This window comes from Ranitomeya imitator, chromosome 1 (genome assembly GCF_032444005.1).
Source record: "Ranitomeya imitator isolate aRanImi1 chromosome 1, aRanImi1.pri, whole genome shotgun sequence".
Taxonomy (NCBI): Eukaryota; Metazoa; Chordata; class Amphibia; order Anura; family Dendrobatidae; genus Ranitomeya; species Ranitomeya imitator.
This window is the reverse complement of record NC_091282.1, coordinates 254405766-254426068: the sequence shown is the minus strand read 5'-3', so window position 1 is coordinate 254426068 and position 20303 is coordinate 254405766. Positions and strand designations below refer to the sequence as shown.

General features: G+C 41.1%; 1 protein-coding gene across 14 annotated transcripts in view; it reads left to right on the top strand.

Moving 5' to 3' along the window:
* The window catches only part of PITPNM2 (phosphatidylinositol transfer protein membrane associated 2), a 526403-nt gene that overhangs the window by 337559 nt on the left and 168541 nt on the right, over positions 1-20303 (top strand). For all 14 annotated transcript variants that reach the window (XM_069755814.1, XM_069755807.1, XM_069755821.1 and 11 more), the window contains 2 exons: positions 2765-2998; positions 17691-18020. In XM_069755814.1, the coding sequence (XP_069611915.1) occupies positions 2765-2998; positions 17691-18020 (564 nt within the window). The remainder of the gene's footprint in view (positions 1-2764; positions 2999-17690; positions 18021-20303) is intronic.

The window sequence follows — 20303 nt, the reverse complement described above, 5'->3', positions numbered from 1 at the left end:
GGTGGCGCCTAATACAACAGACGTTTATGAACTGCTTGCGGGCGTTTGCTATTTTAGCGAGTGTGGTGGGTGAAAAGGCTCCAGAAAATTGCTCTGGGCTTTTTTACTATATAGATTCAATAGGTAAGGCGCATAGGACTTATGGGGGCCAGGCTTGGCTTCGCTATTATGAACAATTTTGGCAAAGGAAGCCCATTCATTCTAGCATTGGTTGGGAACAAAAAAATATTGGTCTTTGATTGAAGGTAATGGCACCAAATAGATACGGGCAGTCCTTTCTTGGGGGCACGAGTGGGGGAATCGTTCACAAGCCAGAGGAGGGACTAGCCACAAGTCACAAGGATCCAAAGAAAAATTTGTGTTGGAAATTTATTTAGGGGCAGTGTAAGTACAGAGCCAGTTGCAAATGTAAACATATTGTCTAAAAGAGAAGGAAATCAGTCTAAAATGCTTCAAATTTAACAAACCTTTTATTAATACTTATAATTGTAAATAGATTATGACACACAGACAATATTAAAAGATGATCACAGCAAAGAATAGGGCTGACACATGCTTCTGGTGCAAAAAGAATCTAATTAAAGGACTCGCACAATAACAGTAGAAGATTGCAAAAAGATAGAACATGAGTCATTACCAAAATATCAGGCATGAACATGTGTATAATCCCACATGATTAAATAAGTTATAAGTCACAGCATGTGACAAGGCAATATGAACTTAAAATTGTGCTGATCAGACAGAAAATACCGATTTAAAAAGTACCAAATCCGAGGTCAGCCCGAGAACAGAACCCCCCGTGTTCACAAAACATATGCTCACACTGCAATGGATCATCGCATGTAGCCTTCAGATGTTTTAAGAAAGGAACGGGAAATGGGGTAACAGTAATAGCCAAGCGGGTGACTTTGGTGAACCTTCCCGCCATAGCCCCCTTTCTAAATAGATTCCTCGATAAAGAAAGGGTAGCCCTCATTTCTCAAAGTTTTGCAGAGGGTTTCATAAATGTCCCAATTAAGTAAGCAGGTCCCCTTCTCATTGAGGACTTTAAGGTTGGCCTTTGAACACCCTGGGGTAGTGTCAGATAAAATTAGGATAGAAGTTCAGCTTGAGTGTGTGGTTGGGTCCTTTGAGTCTCCCCCATTGTTGGATGTGGTTATATAACCATAAGGATGGGGTCCCTAAAAAAAGAACCAAATAAATTTCATGTGATTCACCACCTTTCATTCCCAAAATGTTTATCTGTGAATTATGGTATCAATCCGGGTTTATTCTCATTGTTGTACACTTCATGTGTCATGGCAGTTCATGTGTGGTATCTCGCGCTCAGAAGAAAGTGGGTAGTAACATTACAGTCCAGTTTTTCATGTTACCTCTTGCAAAAAAGAAATATTTGGGGCTAAAGCAACATTTTCGTGAAGAAAATGAACATTTTCAATATGAGAACCTAATGTTAATTCATTTAATGTTAAATGCAAATTCTGTGTAGTACATGTGAGTCCACAATGCTCACTAAACCCCTGGATAAACTCCTTGAGGTATGTAGCTTCAAAATGGGATCACTTTTGGAAGTTTTCTGCTGTTTGGGAGCCTTAGGGGCCTTGTAAAGGCTACATGGCACCTTCAATCTATTCTATTTCAGCCAAATTTGTGTTCCAAAATTCAAATCTTGCTCCTTCTCTTTTGAATCCCTGTCCTTTGTCCAAATAGAGGTTCTGACCAGATGTGGAGTATTAGGGTGCTCAGAAGAAAATGGCGTTTGACAAATGATGCATATGTTAAATAGACATTCGACAAATGTTATTTATTAATTTTGTAAAGCATGATTAATTGCTTTAAGGATATAAAGATTGAAAGCTTGACAAAATTACAATATTTTCACACAAAAAATATCACATAAATTTAGCACTAATATAAAGTACAATGTGTCACAAAAAAACTATCTAGTAATCACTGGGGTACATTGAAGCATTCTAGAGTTACCACATGAAGTGACACTAGTCAGATTTCAAAAATTTGGCCTGGTTTTTAAAGGGTTTGTCCACTACTAAAACAACCCCTTTTCATACCCCACGTTTGCCCCCTTTAAAATTAAAATGCTTATTCTTGCCTCCAGTGCTGGCGCAGTTCAACTGTATCGGCACTTGCTCTCCCCGGGGCTCCATGCAGTTGTTCTGACACGTGACCCCAGCGCCTAATGAATGCTGATCTCCACCTTTGTATGAGTTGAACATGAAGAGGAAAGTCAGAAATCAGCTGCAGCCCGGACTTCCTCTTTATGGCGGTCCAACGGCCATAAATCACCTTATTCAAGGTGTTTTGATTGGGAGAGGTTTGTGTTCCCTGCTTTGTTTATCAGGAATGGCTTAATTTGTTTTGTACTGACTGTGATTGATACTGCAACTCCGTACCATTTTCTTATTTGGCACTGAGCATCAGTGACCTGCATGTTGTAGGCAATGCAAAATGTACAGGGCTGTTCCCGGTAAACCAAAGTGCCACAGACTCTTCAACCTGCTGACTAGTGTTGATGCCAGAAGTCAAATCTCCAACAATCTGATATGGGTGGTTTTAATATAGGTCAGGAAAATTAAAGTCCTATAAAACTTTTTTAAATAGTTCCTTTTATCAGGCCATTTCAAATGCCTACACATCTGTTTATCAGGGAAATTCTGTAAGTACATGTAAATTCTAAGGTCTTCAAATTCATAGAACTCTTTCATTTTCTTTTAATCTACTCTTGTTTATTTTATTTATTTTACAGATCCTATTGATATTGTTCAAGATCCAATCCCCCCACATGAATATAAGCCTGAAGAGGACCCTAAAGTGTACAAATCTGTGAAGACTAAAAGAGGCCCCTTGTGTGAAGACTGGATTGAGGAACATCGGAATAACCTAGGGAGATGCCCAATTATGTGTGCCTATAAGCTGTGTAAAGTGGAATTTCGTTACTGGGGCATGCAGTCTAAAATTGAGAGGTTCATACATGATGTTGGTGAGTATATTTGTTTTGTCTTAATAGCCTGATGCTTTGTTCTCTAGTGTTTGGAGTGGAATCTGTGATTTAGAGAAGTCAGTCCTCTGTGTTGCAGAATTGGCAACCTACTATTGAATTATTTGGGGGGAACAATGGGACCAAAATTAATGAACGGTCCACAATTTTTACACACATTTGTCACGGATCATGATAAATACTACACCCCATAAGATGTCGAGAAGAAGAGCAGATGCTGAGAATTATATCCATTATACAGACAGAAGTGGTACTGTGTGCACTGTGTATGTATGCAGAATAACAGTTGATAATGAGAATTACTACCAGTGTACAGGTCAGGAGAAGTGGTACTGTGCAGTTTATATACGCAGCATAAGAGCAGATGATAAGAATTACACCCAGTATACAGGACAGGAGAAGTGGTACTGTGCAGTTTATATATGCAGCATATGAGCAGATGATAAGAATTACACCCAGTATACAGGACAGGAGAAGTGGCACTGTGCAGTTTATATATGCAGCATATGAGCAGATGATGAGAATTGCACCCAGTATACAGGTCAGGAGAAGTGGCACTGTGCAGTTTATATATGCAGCATAAGAGCAGATGATAAGAATTACACCCAGTATACAGGACAGGAGAAGTGGTACTGTGCAGTTTATATATGCAGCATATGAGCAGATGATGAGAATTACACCCAGTGTACAGGACAGGAGAAGTGGTACTGTGCAGTTTATATATGCAGCATATGAGCAGATGATAAGAATTACACCCAGTATACAGGACAGGAGAAGTGGCACTGTGCAGTTTATATATGCAGCATATGAGCAGATGATGAGAATTGCACCCAGTATACAGGTCAGGAGAAGTGGCACTGTGCAGTTTATATATGCAGCATAAGAGCAGATGATAAGAATTACACCCAGTATACAGGACAGGAGAAGTGGTACTGTGCAGTTTATATATGCAGCATATGAGCAGATGATGAGAATTGCACCCAGTATACAGGACAGGAGAAGTGGTACTGTGCAGTTTATATATGCAGCATATGAGCAGATGATGAGAATTACACGCAGTATACAGGACAGGAGACGTGGCACTGTGCAGTTTATATATGCAGCATAAGAACAGATGATGAGAATTACACCCAGTATACAGCTCAGGAGAATTGGTACTGTGCAGTTTATATATGCAGGATATGAGCAGATGATGAGAATTGCACCCAGTATACAGGACAGGAGAAGTGGTACTGTGCAGTTTATATATGCAGGATATGAGCAGATGATGAGAATTACACCCATTATACAGCTCAGGAGAAGTGGTACTGTGCAGTTTATATATGCAGCATAAGAACAGATGATGAGAATTACACCCAGTATACAGGACAGGAGAAGTGGTACTGTGCAGTTTATATATGCAGCATAAGAGCAGATTATAAGAATTACACCCAGTATACAGCTCAGGAGAATTGGTACTGTGCAGTTTATATATGCAGCATATGAGCAGATGATGAGAATTGCCCCCAGTATACAGGACAGGAGAAGTGGTACTGTGCAGTTTATATATGCAGCATAAGAGCAGATGATGAGAATTACACGCAGTATACAGGACAGGAGACGTGGCACTGTGCAGTTTATATCTGCAGCATAAGAACAGATGATGAGAATTACACCCAGTATACAGCTCAGGAGAATTGGTACTGTGCAGTTTATATATGCAGCATATGAGCAGATGATGAGAATTGCACCCAGTATACAGGTCAGGAGAAGTGGCACTGTGCAGTTTATATATGCAGCATAAGAGCAGATGATAAGAATTACACCCAGTATACAGGACAGGAGAAGTGGTACTGTGCAGTTTATATATGCAGCATAAGAGCAGATGATGAGAATTGCACCCAGTATACAGGACAGGAGAAGTGGTACTGTGCAGTTTATATATGCAGCATAAGAGCAGATTATAAGAATTACACCCAGTATACAGGACAGGAGAAGTGGTACTGTGCAGTTTATATATGCAGCATATGAGCAGATGATAAGAATTACACCCAGTATACAGGACAGGAGAAGTGGCACTGTGCAGTTTATATATGCAGCATATGAGCAGATGATGAGAATTGCACCCAGTATACAGGTCAGGAGAAGTGGCACTGTGCAGTTTATATATGCAGCATAAGAGCAGATGATAAGAATTACACCCAGTATACAGGACAGGAGAAGTGGTACTGTGCAGTTTATATATGCAGCATATGAGCAGATGATGAGAATTGCACCCAGTATACAGGACAGGAGAAGTGGTACTGTGCAGTTTATATATGCAGCATATGAGCAGATGATGAGAATTACACGCAGTATACAGGACAGGAGACGTGGCACTGTGCAGTTTATATATGCAGCATAAGAACAGATGATGAGAATTACACCCAGTATACAGCTCAGGAGAATTGGTACTGTGCAGTTTATATATGCAGGATATGAGCAGATGATGAGAATTGCACCCAGTATACAGGACAGGAGAAGTGGTACTGTGCAGTTTATATATGCAGGATATGAGCAGATGATGAGAATTACACCCAGTATACAGCTCAGGAGAAGTGGTACTGTGCAGTTTATATATGCAGCATAAGAACAGATGATGAGAATTACACCCAGTATACAGCTCAGGAGAATTGGTACTGTGCAGTTTATATATGCAGCATATGAGCAGATGATGAGAATTGCCCCCAGTATACAGGACAGGAGAAGTGGTACTGTGCAGTTTATATATGCAGCATAAGAGCAGATGATGAGAATTACACGCAGTATACAGGACAGGAGACGTGGCACTGTGCAGTTTATATCTGCAGCATAAGAACAGATGATGAGAATTACACCCAGTATACAGCTCAGGAGAATTGGTACTGTGCAGTTTATATATGCAGCATATGAGCAGATGATGAGAATTGCACCCAGTATACAGGTCAGGAGAAGTGGCACTGTGCAGTTTATATATGCAGCATAAGAGCAGATGATAAGAATTACACCCAGTATACAGGACAGGAGAAGTGGTACTGTGCAGTTTATATATGCAGCATAAGAGCAGATGATGAGAATTGCACCCAGTATACAGGACAGGAGAAGTGGTACTGTGCAGTTTATATATGCAGCATAAGAGCAGATTATAAGAATTACACCCAGTATACAGGACAGGAGAAGTGGTACTGTGCAGTTTATATATGCAGCATATGAGCAGATGATGAGAATTGCACCCAGTATACAGGACAGGAGAAGTGGTACTGTGCAGTTTATATATGCAGGATATGAGCAGATGATGAGAATTGCACCCAGTATACAGGACAGGAGAAGTGGTACTGTGCAGTTTATATATGCAGCATAAGAGCAGATTATAAGAATTACACCCAGTATACAGGACAGGAGAAGTGGTACTGTGCAGTTTATATATGCAGCATATGAGCAGATGATGAGAATTGCACCCAGTATACAGGTCAGGAGAAGTGGTACTGTGCAGTTTATATATGCAGCATAAGAACAGATGATGAGAATTACACCCAGTATACAGCTCAGGAGAATTGGTACTGTGCAGTTTATATATGCAGGATATGAGCAGATGATGAGAATTGCACCCAGTATACAGGACAGGAGAAGTGGTACTGTGCAGTTTATATATGCAGCATAAGAACAGATGATGAGAATTACACCCAGTATACAGCTCAGGAGAAGTGATACTGTGCAGTTTATATATGCAGCATAAGAACAGATGATGAGAATTACACCCAGTATACAGCTCAGGAGAATTGGTACTGTGCAGTTTATATATGCAGCATATGAGCAGATGATGAGAATTGCCCCCAGTATACAGGACAGGATAAGTGGTACTGTGCAGTTTATATATGCAGCATAAGAGCAGATGATGAGAATTACACGCAGTATACAGGACAGGAGACGTGGCACTGTGCAGTTTATATCTGCAGCATAAGAACAGATGATGAGAATTACACCCAGTATACAGCTCAGGAGAAGTGGTACTGTGCAGTTTATATATGCAGCATATGAGCAGATGATGAGAATTGCACCCAGTATACAGGTCAGGAGAAGTGGTACTGTGCAGTTTATATATGCAGCATAAGAGCAGATGATAAGAATTACACCCAGTATACAGGACAGGAGAAGTGGTACTGTGCAGTTTATATATGCAGCATAAGAGCAGATGATGAGAATTGCACCCAGTATACAGGACAGGAGAAGTGGTACTGTGCAGTTTATATATGCAGCATAAGAGCAGATTATAAGAATTACACCCAGTATACAGGACAGGAGAAGTGGTACTGTGCAGTTTATATATGCAGCATATGAGCAGATGATGAGAATTGCACCCAGTATACAGGACAGGAGAAGTGGTACTGTGCAGTTTATATATGCAGGATATGAGCAGATGATGAGAATTGCACCCAGTATACAGGACAGGAGAAGTGGTACTGTGCAGTTTATATATGCAGCATAAGAGCAGATTATAAGAATTACACCCAGTATACAGGACAGGAGAAGTGGTACTGTGCAGTTTATATATGCAGCATATGAGCAGATGATGAGAATTGCACCCAGTATACAGGTCAGGAGAAGTGGTACTGTGCAGTTTATATATGCAGCATATGAGCAGATGATGAGAATTACACGCAGTATACAGGTCAGGAGACGTGGTACTGTGCAGTTTATATATGCAGCATATGAGCAGATGATGAGAATTACATGCAGTATACAGGACAGGAGACATGGTACTGTGCAGTTTATATATGAAGTGGTACTGTGCAGTGTGTTTACAGCATAAGAGCATAAGAATAATGTGTGCATACAGCATAAGAGCAGATGTTGATAATTACACCCAGCATAAAAGTCAGGAGAAGTGGCACTGTGCAGTATATATTTGATATATTTGTATAGAATAAGGTTAGATACTTTGAATTACATATATACAGAATAAGAACAAGTACTGAGAATAATTACACCCAGCATACAAGACAAAGAAGTTGTACTGTGCCGTATCTATGTGTATAAAATAAGGGCAGATACTGAGCATTTCACACAGTATACAGGTCAGGAGAAGTTATACTGTGAAGTGTATATACAGTGGGGCAAAAAAGTATTTAGTCAGTCAGCAATAGTGCAAGTTCCACCACTTAAAAAGATGAGAGGCGTCTGTAATTTACATCATAGGTAGACCTCAACTATGGGAGACAAACTGAGAAAAAAAAATCCAGAAAATCACATTGTCTGTTTTTTTATCATTTTATTTGCATATTATGGTGGAAAATAAGTATTTGGTCAGAAACAAAATTTCATCTTAATACTTTGTAATATATCCTTTGTTGGCAATGACAGAGGTCAAACGTTTTCTGTAAGTCTTCACAAGGTTGCCACACACTGTTGTTGGTATGTTGGTCCATTCCTCCATGCAGATCTCCTCTAGAGCAGTGATGTTTTTGGCTTTTCGCTTGGCAACACGGATTTTCAACTCCCTCCAAAGGTTTTCTATAGGGTTGAGATCTGGAGACTGGCTAGGCCACTCCAGGACCTTGAAATGCTTCTTACGAAGCCACTCCTTCGTTGCCCTGGTGGTGTGCTTTGGATCATTGTCATGTTGAAAGACCCAGCCACGTTTCATCTTCAATGCCCTTGCTGATGGAAGGAGGTTTGCACTCAAAATCTCACGACACATGGCCCCATTCATTCTTTCATGTACCCGGATCAGTCGTCCTGGCCCCTTTGCAGAGAAACAGCCCCAAAGCATGATGTTTCCACCACCATGCTTTACAGTAGGTATGGTGTTTGATGGATGCAACTCAGTATTCTTTTTCCTCCAAACACGACAAGTTGTGTTTCTACCAAACAGTTCCAGTTTGGTTTCATCAGACCATAGGACATTCTCCCAAAACTCCTCTGGATCATCCAAATGCTCTCTAGCAAACTTCAGACGGGCCCGGACATGTACTGGCTTAAGTAGTGGGACACGTCTGGCACTGCAGGATCTGAGTCCATGGTGGCGTAGTGTGTTACTTATGGTAGGCCTTGTTACATTCAATATTGTATCAGTTACTATCAATATTGTATCATACAATTATTAGGTTCTGTAGAAGGACGTAGATCTGGGTATTTATTATGATGGAATATAGGCTGAACTGGATGGACAAATGTCTTTTTTCGGCCTTACTAACTATGTTACTATGTTACATTGGTCCCAGCTCTCTGCAGTTCATTCACTAGGTCCCCCCGCGTGGTTCTGGGATTTTTGCTCACCGTTCTTGTGATCATTCTGACCCCACGGGGTGGGATTTTGCGTGGAGCCCCAGATCGAGGGAGATTATCAGTGGTCTTGTATGTCTTCCATTTTCTAATTATTGCTCCCACTGTTGATTTCTTCACTCCAAGCTGGTTGGCTATTGCAGATTCAGTCTTCCCAGCCTGGTGCAGGGCTACAATTTTGTTTCTGGTGTCCTTTGACAGCTCTTTGGTCTTCACCATAGTGGAGTTTGGAGTCAGACTGTTTGAGGGTGTGCACAGGTGTCTTTTTATACTGATAACAAGTTTAAACAGGTGCCATTACTACAGGTAATGAGTGGAGGAAAGAGGAGACTCTTAAAGAAGTTGTTACAGGTCTGTGAGAGCCAGAAATCTTGATTGTTTGTTTCTGACCAAATACTTATTTTCCACCATAATATGCAAATAAAATGATAAAAAAACAGACAATGTGATTTTCTGGATTTTTTTTTCTCAGTTTGTCTCCCATAGTTGAGGTCTACCTATGATGTAAATTACAGACGCCTCTCATCTTTTTAAGTGGTGGAACTTGCACTATTGCTGACTGACTAAATACTTTTTTGCCCCACTGTATATGTACACAGAGCAGGAGAATTTTTACTCCTGTATAATATACATTTATATAGAATAAGAGCAGATACTGAGAATTAGGCCGGAGTTACACTATAGCGTAATACGGACGAGTGCTATGCGATAAAAAATCTCAGAGCAGTATTCTTCTATGGGGTAGCTCGCATAACCGTTTTTTTTCCTCTGCCTTTTTCAGTGTGCGAGTGAAATCGCAACATGCTGCGATTGTCTCCGACACTCGGCCGAGTCTCTGCTCACTCGCACCCATATAAGCCTATGGCTGCGAGTGAGACAACACACATCACTCAGATATCATCCGAGTGATGTGCATTATACGCTGACCCCAGCAATGGAGGAGATGGAGAAATTAATTTCTCCGCCTCCTCCGCAGCTGTGCTCCGCTCTGTGCGAGAGGCTCAGGGCACAGACGCATGACACTCGGCTCCTGCTGACAGCAGAGCACGAGCCGAGGGTCATTAGCATATCGCATCCGATGCTCTCGCATCGGATGCAATACACTAGTGTGACCCCAGCCTTACACCTAGTATACAGCACTGAAGAAGTGGTACAGTGAAGTGTATATACAGCCCTGGCAAAAATTAAGAGACCACCACATCAAATCCCTGTCATGGGCAGCCCAATCTCCAGACCTGAACACATTGAAAACCTCTGGAATGTAATCAAGAGGATGGTGGATAGTCACAAGCTATCAAACAAAGAAGAACTGCTTACATTTTTGCACCAGAAGCAGTGTGGTAGACTGGTGGAAAGCATGAAAGCTGTGATTAAAAATCATGGTTATTCCACAAAATATTGATTTCTGAACTCTTCCCAAGTTAAAACATTAGTATTTTTGTTTCTAAATGATTATGAACTTGTTTTTTTTGCATTATTTAAGGTCTGCAAGCAATGCATTTTTTGTTATTTTGACCATTTTTTTCATTTTTAGAATATAAATACAAAATGTATTGCTTGTAACTTTGGAGACATGTTGTCAGTAGTTTATAAAATAAAAGAGCAATTTACATTTTACTCAAAAATATACCTATAAAGAGAAAAATCAGACAAATTGAGCGTTTTGCAGTGCTCTTAATTTTTGCCAGAGCTGTATATATAATTAGAGCAGGTACTGAGAAATTCAACCAATAAACATGTCAATATAAGTTTTACTATGCAATGAACATGCTGTGGCATGCATATTTGGCTTTTTACCTTTTTTATTACATTACAACCTGTGTTTAAATATTTTCGTAAACTGATTTGTGTGTGATGCATCAGCACTAAATAGTGTGAAGTGAGAAAAATATATGCCCAAACTAAATTTATGAGATCAAATAACTAAATATTGGCATGTTCTTATGTTTTCACCCCTTTGCGATGAAGCACCTAAAAATTTATGGTGCAAGCAATTACCTTCATAAGTCACATACTTAATGAAAGGAAGTCCACCAATGTGCAATCCAAGTGTCACATGGTCTGTCAGTATATAAACACCTTTTCTGAAAGTCCACAGAGGCTGCAACACCACTAAGCAAGAGGCAGCACAAACCATACGGCACCATGAAGCCCAAGGAGATCTCCAAACACATCCGGGACAAAGTTGTGGACAAGAACAAGTCAGGGTTGGGTTATAAAAAAAAAAAATCCCAAACTCTGATGATCCTCCGGAGCTCGATCAATTCCATTATCATCAAATGGAATGAATATGGTACCACAACCTGCAAAGAGAGGGTTGCCCAACAAAACACTCAGACCAGGCAAGTTGGGCATTAATCAGAGAGATGGCACAGAAATTAAAGTAACCATGTAGTAGCTGCAGAGTTCCCAAGCAGAGACTGAAGCTTCTGTCTATACGACCATACTAAGCCGTACACTCCATAGAGGTGGCTTTATGGAAGAGTGGGCAGTAAAAAACTTTACTTACACACAAAAATTGTAAGGCACGTTTTGAATTTGCCAAAAGTCATATGGGAGACTTCCCAAATGTATAGAGGAAGATCATGTGGTCAGATGAGACCAAAATTGAACTTTTTCGCCACTAAGGTAAACACTGTGTCTGGCGCCAAACCAACACAGCTCATCCCCCCAATAACACCCTTCCCACAGTGAAACATGGTGATGATAACATCATACAGTGAAGATGTTTTTCAGCAGCAGGGACAGGGAAAATGATCAGAGTCAAAAGGAAGATGGATGGTGTGAAATACATGGATATTCTAGAGCAAAACCTGTTTCAGTCTGTCATTGATTTGAGGCTGGGACGTAGGTTCACCTTTCATCAAGACAGTGAACCAAAGCATACTATTAAAACAACTCTCAAGCAGTTTAAGGGGAAACATATAAATGTTTTGAAGTAGCCTAGTCCAGACCTTATTCCAATTTAGAATCTGTAGTCAGACTTGAAGATTGTTGTTCACCAGAGGAAACCTTGTAACTTGAACAGTTTTGCCTTGAGGAATAGGCAGAAATCCAAGTGGCAAGATGTGGAAAGCTCATAGAGACTTATGCAAAGGGACTTGCAGCTGTAATTGCCGCCAAAGGAGGCCCTAAAAAGTACTGACTTTGGGGGGATGAACAGTTATGTATAGTGCCGGCAAAAAATCTTTACATTTGTGAGGCAAAAAAAAACTTTACATGTAAAATCCATGTAATGATTTCACTTCTTAAAAGTGCACATGATGAGGGAGATATAAATGTATAATAGCAAAACTGGCTTGGTTGCCCATAGATTTTTTTTATTTCTTTGAGCTTCTAAATATTTTTTTTACTGGTATTGTACACTAAATTTTTAAGTTATTTTGTTGTTTGCTTCACCAAAAAAATAAACCAAATGTTTTTTTTACATGAACGTATGCAAACTCTTCAAAAAAACAGTGAAATTACAGGTTGTGAGGCAGCAAAATGCCAAGAGGGGTGAGCGTGGGAGTGAATACTTTCAACTCAGACAAACTTAGTCGAGGGGTTCAAGAGAGGCCTGGATGTCTTCCTGGAGCTTAACAATATTGTATCTTACAGTTATTAGGTTCTTTAGAAGGACGTAGATCTGGGGATTTATTCTATTATATAGGCTGAACTGGATGGACAAATGTATTTTTTTGGCCTTGCTAACTATGCAACTATGTATGTAACTCCATGTGTTGAATTACAGCCCCAAACTTGCAGCAAATCAACACCATGCTTGACTGTTACCTGCAGACACTCATTATTGTACCCCTCTCCAGCCCTTTGTTGAAAAAACTGCATTCTTTTAAAGGGAACCTGTCACAGCCCCCCCCCCCCCCCCAGCGTTTGACAGCGGCATTTAACTAGTTAATAGTGGTGGGTGGATCGCGATTCCACCCGCCGCTATTACGGGCACATGTCAGCTGTACAAAACAGCTGACATGTCCCAGCTTTGATGCAGGCTCACCGCCGGAGCCCGCATCAAAGCGAGGGTTCTGACCTCAGATGTACTATCCCGTCTGAGGTCAGAAACAGTGAATAGTTAATCACGTTGAAGATGAAATGATCTCTAAAAGACCTAAAGTTAAAGATGACACAATTCCTTTGTATTTTAGGCAAAAACAACTATGCATATTTTCAACTTTTACATTTTAAAAATTACAAAAAGGAAAATGGGCATATGCAAAAATTTGGGCACCCTTGGAGATTTTTGTGCTCAGATAACTTTGACCTTGTTCCAAAAAACAGCAGGGTTCTTCTGAGCAGCTGTCTAGCACTCTGAAAATGGTGGAGGCCCACAAAGCAGGAGAAGGCTATAAGAAGATTGCAAAAGCGTTTTAAAGTTGCCTTTTCCTCAGTTTGAAATGTAATTAAGACTTGGCAGTTAACTTGAACAGTGGATGTCAAAATAAGGTCTGGAAGACCAAGCGAAATTTCAGTGAGAGGTGCTCGTAGGATTGCTAGAGAGGCTAATCGGAACCCCCGCATGACTACAAAAGACTTTCAGAAAGATTTAGCAGACTCTGGAGTTGTACATTGTTCTATTGTTCAGAGACACCTGCACAAATATGGCCTTCAAGGAAGAGCCATCAGAAGAAAACCTCTCCTGTGTCGATACACATTTTTAGGCCATTATATACCAATGCTATGTTATCTGTGTTAAGGTAAACTTGACTATGTGTATTTACTATATAGTCTGGAGCTGTGCCTGTATACAGTATGTGCACAGCACCAGGGTATGTAGTATACATACGTACAGTATATATACTGTATAGTGTGGACTCTATACTGTATACACAGACACGCTGACACGTAATAAAACAGTCACCCACCAGCTGCTACATTCCCCTAGTGTCTACGCTATTTATTATATAGTACATAGTGTAGAGCTGTGTATATAGTTTGGAGCTGTGCCTATGTATATAGTATGTACAAGCTTCACACTATGTAGTATATACACAGCACCACAGTGTGTAGTATATACACATATATACAATATAGTGTGGACTCTGTTATATACTGTATACATAGGCACATGCTGACACACACAGCCACCACTTTCTTTCATGCAATGGACAATCGCACTCACACGTGACTCCTGCGTTGATGCTTCTGTGTAATTTAGAGGAGACATGCCCAGCAGTGGTTGATGTACAGGACACAGCTCCTTCTCCATGGATGTCCGTCTCCCTCCTCCTTCTGGTTGGATCATGTTAGTACTGTACATTTCTGCCTTTTTGGTGCACGTGGTGTAAAAACTACAGAAACATTAAAAAAATAACAGATGATAGTTTACTCTGCCACGGAAAAAAAACACCTGTTCATTGTGGACTGTCCATAAATTTACAGATGGTTGGTACTCGATCAGGTGTATGACAGATCCCTGCTTTATAATCAGGACTGACGAGATTCTGGAATTGGTTTTCAGCATTTTGACATCAGGAGTGCTCGTGTGTGCTGCGGTATTCTTGCCACTATGGACTAGTTCCGAGAAAGAGAAGAGACGGATCGTGAAACATTTGGATTTGACTTCTATAATTAACTTGTGGATAACCTGATTTAATTTCAGCTGACTGAGAAGTCATGGGTTTTTATTTATTTTTTTTTTATTTTACACGTGCTTGGTTATATTCAGGCTTTTCACATTTCACAGGGTGGAGTTGCTTGAGTCTGAACATGTTGCAAACCAGGCTAAAGTATGGAATTCCTGACATTTTCCTGCTGAGGATGACAGAATGCTTTACTTTTATGCTGAAATAATTCACAGTTTCTACTACTATTATCCCAGACAGATGTTAACATAATGTACATGAAGACTCCAAGATAAATAAACTGCTCTTTTGTCTGTCCCAAGTGTTGGCAGGAAGACATTTTCTAACCATTAGTTTGATTTAAAAAAAAACAAAACTATGTATGGAGAATCCATATGAATGATAAGGTGCAATTCAAGCCAAGTTGCTGTATGTCAGCAGTCAGAAAGTAGTTTTTGTTGTTATAACTTCGTAACCTGTATTGTGGTAAAGACTTCTGTTTAGATATCTGTTAACTAAGAGGAAATGTTTCTCCTTCTGCAGAGTGACAGGCCAAGCCTGGCATGTCAGAGTGAGGAGACTGACATGCCATGCATTCTCCTCTGGGAAATTAAATACACAAATTGCCTCTTCAGAGAGGAAGCTGTCTTGAAGTCTAGCACCACCTATTGGAAGTAGCAATCCTAGAAGTCAATATCGACCCTTTAACGAGCCTTGCCATATGACTTAGGACAAGTCAGAATAATACAATGGCGGCTGACAGCACTACTGCATAAAGTGGTTGCACAGGACCCAGGTGGAGGAGTACATGCCAAAGTTTTGAATTGAAGGACAGCATCCAATCCGGGTGAAGACAATAAACACTTTATTGTGCCATAAGTGCAACGTTTCAACCTCAGGGGGTCTTTATCAAGCATTGATAAAGACCCCCTGAGGTTGAAATGTTGCACTTATGGCACAATAAAGTGTTTATTGTCTTCACCCGGATTGGATGCTGTCCTTCACTTCAAAACTTTAGGACAAGTCTGGTCTGGCTTTTATCGTAAGTCATATGGCAAGGCTCATTACAGGGTCGATATTGACCTTTAGGATTGCTACTTCCAATAGGTGGTGCTAGAGTTCAAGTCCTCTTCCTCTCTGAAGAGGCAATATGCGTATTTAAAGTCTGTGAATGCCCACCTATCATCGTTGCATTCTTTCAAAGGGCACGGAACATCAACCATGGCACATAACAGAACTCATAGCTGAAATCAGAATAAAGGGAACCGGAGGTTTAGACTATGTGCACATGTTGAGTATTGATAGCAGGTTATTCTGCAGCAAAAACCAGAGTGTTGGCAGGAAAAGCGCTGTGTAAAATACATGTCTGCATTTTTTTATTCATTTTTACTTGCCTTTTTCCCCCTTTTGTTTGAATGGGTGAAAAGCACTGGAAAAACGCTGACAGAGATTTGAATAAACATTTTGATGGTTCAAAGCCGCAAGGAAAAATATAAGCAGTGTGTGCATGAGATTTCAGTAATCTCATTCCCTTTGCTGGTACTGTAAAACACTGTGTTTTACTTCTAAGCAAAAACGCAGCATGTGAATAAGCCCTTAAAATATCATGAGAACAAGCTATGAAATTTGCATCTGTCAGAAATGTATTGCATATTCAGTGGTCTGGGTACAATGAAAATAATTTGTATAAGTTTAGAAAAAAAAATCAAACACCTTAAAGGGCATTTCCCATGAACAAAAGTTCATTTTTAAGCAATAGATCTTGGAATAATAATAATTTTCACAATTGGATGTGTTTAAATAAAATGTTCCTGTGCTGAGATAATCTTATAATTGTGCCCCTGCTGTGTACTGTGTAATGTCTGTGTCTGACCGTACAGGAACATGGTCTGATTATACCACAGCTCCTGGGAACGGTGGGGAGAGAATACAGACAGTACAGCAGGGGGTCACAGCTGATTCTTTCTTTTAAGGAAAACATTGTTTAGAAACAGGCAAGGAAATTTTTAACCTCACAAAAAGAATCTTCCATGATCCCATGCTGTCCTGTCTGTATACTCTTTTTCTCCCTCCCCTTCCCAGTAGCTGTAGTATGATTATACCATGTCCCTGTACAGTCAGACACAGCCATTACACAGCAGGGGCACATTTATAAGATTATCTCAGCACAGGAACATTTTATTTAAACACATCCAATTGTGGAAACTATTATTATTCCAAGATCTATTGATTAAAATGAACGTTTGTTCGTGGGAAATCCCCATTAAATTTATTTTTCAGAAAAAGTGCTCCATTGTTATGGACTGTCCTGGAATTTCTGAACAGTTGGCAACCCTTCCTAAAAATGGCCTTTCCTAAAAATGTCTGCCATTGAAATACCCCATTAAACGAACCACTGAATGGCTAATAGTGACACTCAATATACAAAAGAAGGGCATAGAAGAGCAGATATTACAGAGAAAGGAACAATCAATTGTTCTAATACTAGGCCTGGATGTTAAGAGGATGAAGCATGAAAAAAATAATTAGGCATCATTAGCGATGGTAATCAATGGGTTTTTTCTCTGAGATTTATGAAATTTACCAAACAGCAGGTAATGTGATAACCTAAAGTGTCATAATTCACCTCTGAATACCGCTGCCCTTTTCCAGCTCCACTTTGGTGGTCCACAGCTGGTTATGTGCAGTACATAATTCCCATGACCACTATGGCCTATCGTTGTCCTTCTATCTGGTGAAATAAAGGAATTAGAAAAGATGACAAATACAAAAACATTTTTTTTCGTTTGAAAAACTACCTCAAATTTTAACTCCAGCCTTATGTTTTCAATTAACAGGTCTACGGAAAGTTATGGTCAGAGCACATAGACAAGCTTGGTGTTGGCAAGATGAATGGTACGGTTTAACCATTGAAGATATCAGAGAACTGGAGAAAGAAGCACAACTGATGTTAGCTCAGAAAATGGCCCAATTTAGCCTGAGTGAAAATGAAGCAGAACAGCATGGAGCCAAAGAATCTCCTGGTGAGAAGGATACAGAGACCAAGGTTATTACCTCTATAGAAACAGTTGATGAACCAAGCGGCATGACAGAGTCACTTTCTGGAAGAGGACTAACCAAGCAATGGTCCACCTCCTCTAGGTCATCCAGATCATCCAAGAGAGGAGGTATGGCTATCAGTTCTTCATAAAAAAGAATATTTCAGATTTTGTTGCATAAAAAAAGTATCTTTTTTATTAGCACCTTACTTTTCATTGAATGAATAAATGTATGCAAATGTTCCAATTGAACTAGTTGATGCCCACTTAACTGCCTTGGGGCTTAAAGGGAACCTGTCACCAGTTTTGTTCTGTGTCAAATAAAACTATGGCCCTAATCAGCGCCTGTGCTGCAGTCAATCAATGGTTATATAACCCCGAGTCCTTCTGTATATCCCCCCAAAAAAACTTTTGAAGTTCTCCTGCGCTGTATGTCAATCTTGTCAGTCCGGTTCAATGGGTGTGGTTTTGCAGGCTCTATCCCGCCTTCTCTATCCCTCCTCCCGGCTGCTGATGGCCGTCTTCCTGCTATAACCTATAACTGACGTGGATGACACCTTCTGCGTCATCCCCATAGACTGCTCGCGCCTGCACACTATGTTCTGCCCTATAGCCGGCAGAGCCGAAAACATAAGTGTGCAGGCTCCTATGTTTTGAGCATACAATTAGCTATCCTCCCTCCCTTTATAATATCTTCTCCAGAAAAACTCATTGTCAGTCTCAAGGAGAAGTAATGCAGTTCTGCCCAACCTTCTAAAGTTGTCTCCTCCACATAGGAGCACTCACTGATCTAATCATAAGAGGTTTCTTTATACCTTTGTATCAAATACTGCTTTTATGTATGTTGTTTTTCTCTTCGCCACGACAGCACCCACTTGAGAGAGGGGATCCGCCCCTAGGAACAGGAAACCCTATGGAGAGAATAAAAGGGGCGGTCCCCCTCGCTCCCACAGTTGGTTTCCTGTTCCAACGGGAGACCTGGAGAGAAGGATTCCCAGCCTGGATGCCGCTTGCGCTGTTTACCTGAATAGGGACTGCAAGGGCTCCAGGGCTGGAAGCAGCGTCGGGGGTCCTGTCTCAGCTTCCCCCCTCTGCTGGCAGGTACCGTGAGGCCAGGATCGGGGAGGCACCTGGCTCACGGAGAAGTATCCAGCAGACCTGCGGGCCGAACGCTGGGGTAAGATCCTGTGACGCCAGCCTCGGGTGGCGCACAGGCAGCGTGGGGCCAGTGATTTCTCCCCCGGAAGTATTACTACAACTTCCGGGGTGATGGAGGAGGATGACGGCGCCTGCGCGATCGCTGGATAGAAGCGCAGGCGCGCACAGCAGAGCCGCAACCCGGATGTAGTGGTCACTTCCGGGTGCGGCAGGAAGAAGATGGCGGCCCCCATAACAAAAGGACGCCGGCGTTGATTCCCGGCGTCCATCATGGCATCTCCTCAAGAGACAACGTTGCCTTCTTCTGAAGCTAACGCTGTTACACCAGGAAGCCGGACTAGCAGCCGCAGATCATCCTCCAAGAGCGCCAGGGAAAAAAGATCGGACCGGTCGGTTCCTCCATCTGTGCCTCCGTCTCCTCCTCTCCAGCCGGTATTATGACAGCTTCAGGGGTGAGTGTATGTCTACCCTATTTTAAGCTGATTGTACTCCCTCTTTCATCTAATTCCCTAGGTTAAAAGAACAGGGAAATCCAAACATAAGCAATGTGCCTTATGCTCTCAGCCGCTCCCGGATACCTATTTAAAAAAGTTATGCCAGTCTTGCATCGAATCCACCTTACGTGAGGAGTCTTCAGTAAGGTTGGATGATATACGTAGCATGATAAGAGAGGAGTTGCGAGCTTTTCGAAACTCGGATAAAATTCCTGGAAGTAGGAAGAAATACAGCTCTCCTCTATCTGAACAGTCATCTGAGGTTGAGGATAAGGAGTCGGACAGTTCCCAAGACGTTATATCCTCGGAGGGTGAACAGGATACATGTTTCCCTACAGAAAGCATTGACAATTTAGTCAGATCTGTACGCAACACCATGGGTATGGAAGATACTAAGACCCTTAAAACACCTCAGGACATGATGTTTGCTGGCCTGTCAGAGAAAAAGAGACCTTCCTTTCCTATTATTCCAGCAATAAAGGAGTTAGTCAAAAAAGAGTGGGAAAGCCAAGGGCAAAGAGGGTTGCCGTCTTCCTCAAAACGTCGCTATCCCTTTAATGACGAGGATTTCTCCAAATGGGTAAAAGCCCCAAAAGTAGATGCAGCAGTGGCATCCACTTCTAAGAAATCTTTATTGCCTGTTGAAGATTCAGGATCCTTGCAAAACCCGCTCGATCGGAAAGCAGACTCCCTTTTAAAAAGAGCTTGGGAATCCTGTACAGGAGCTTTTAAACCAGCTATCTCGGCCACATGTACTGCT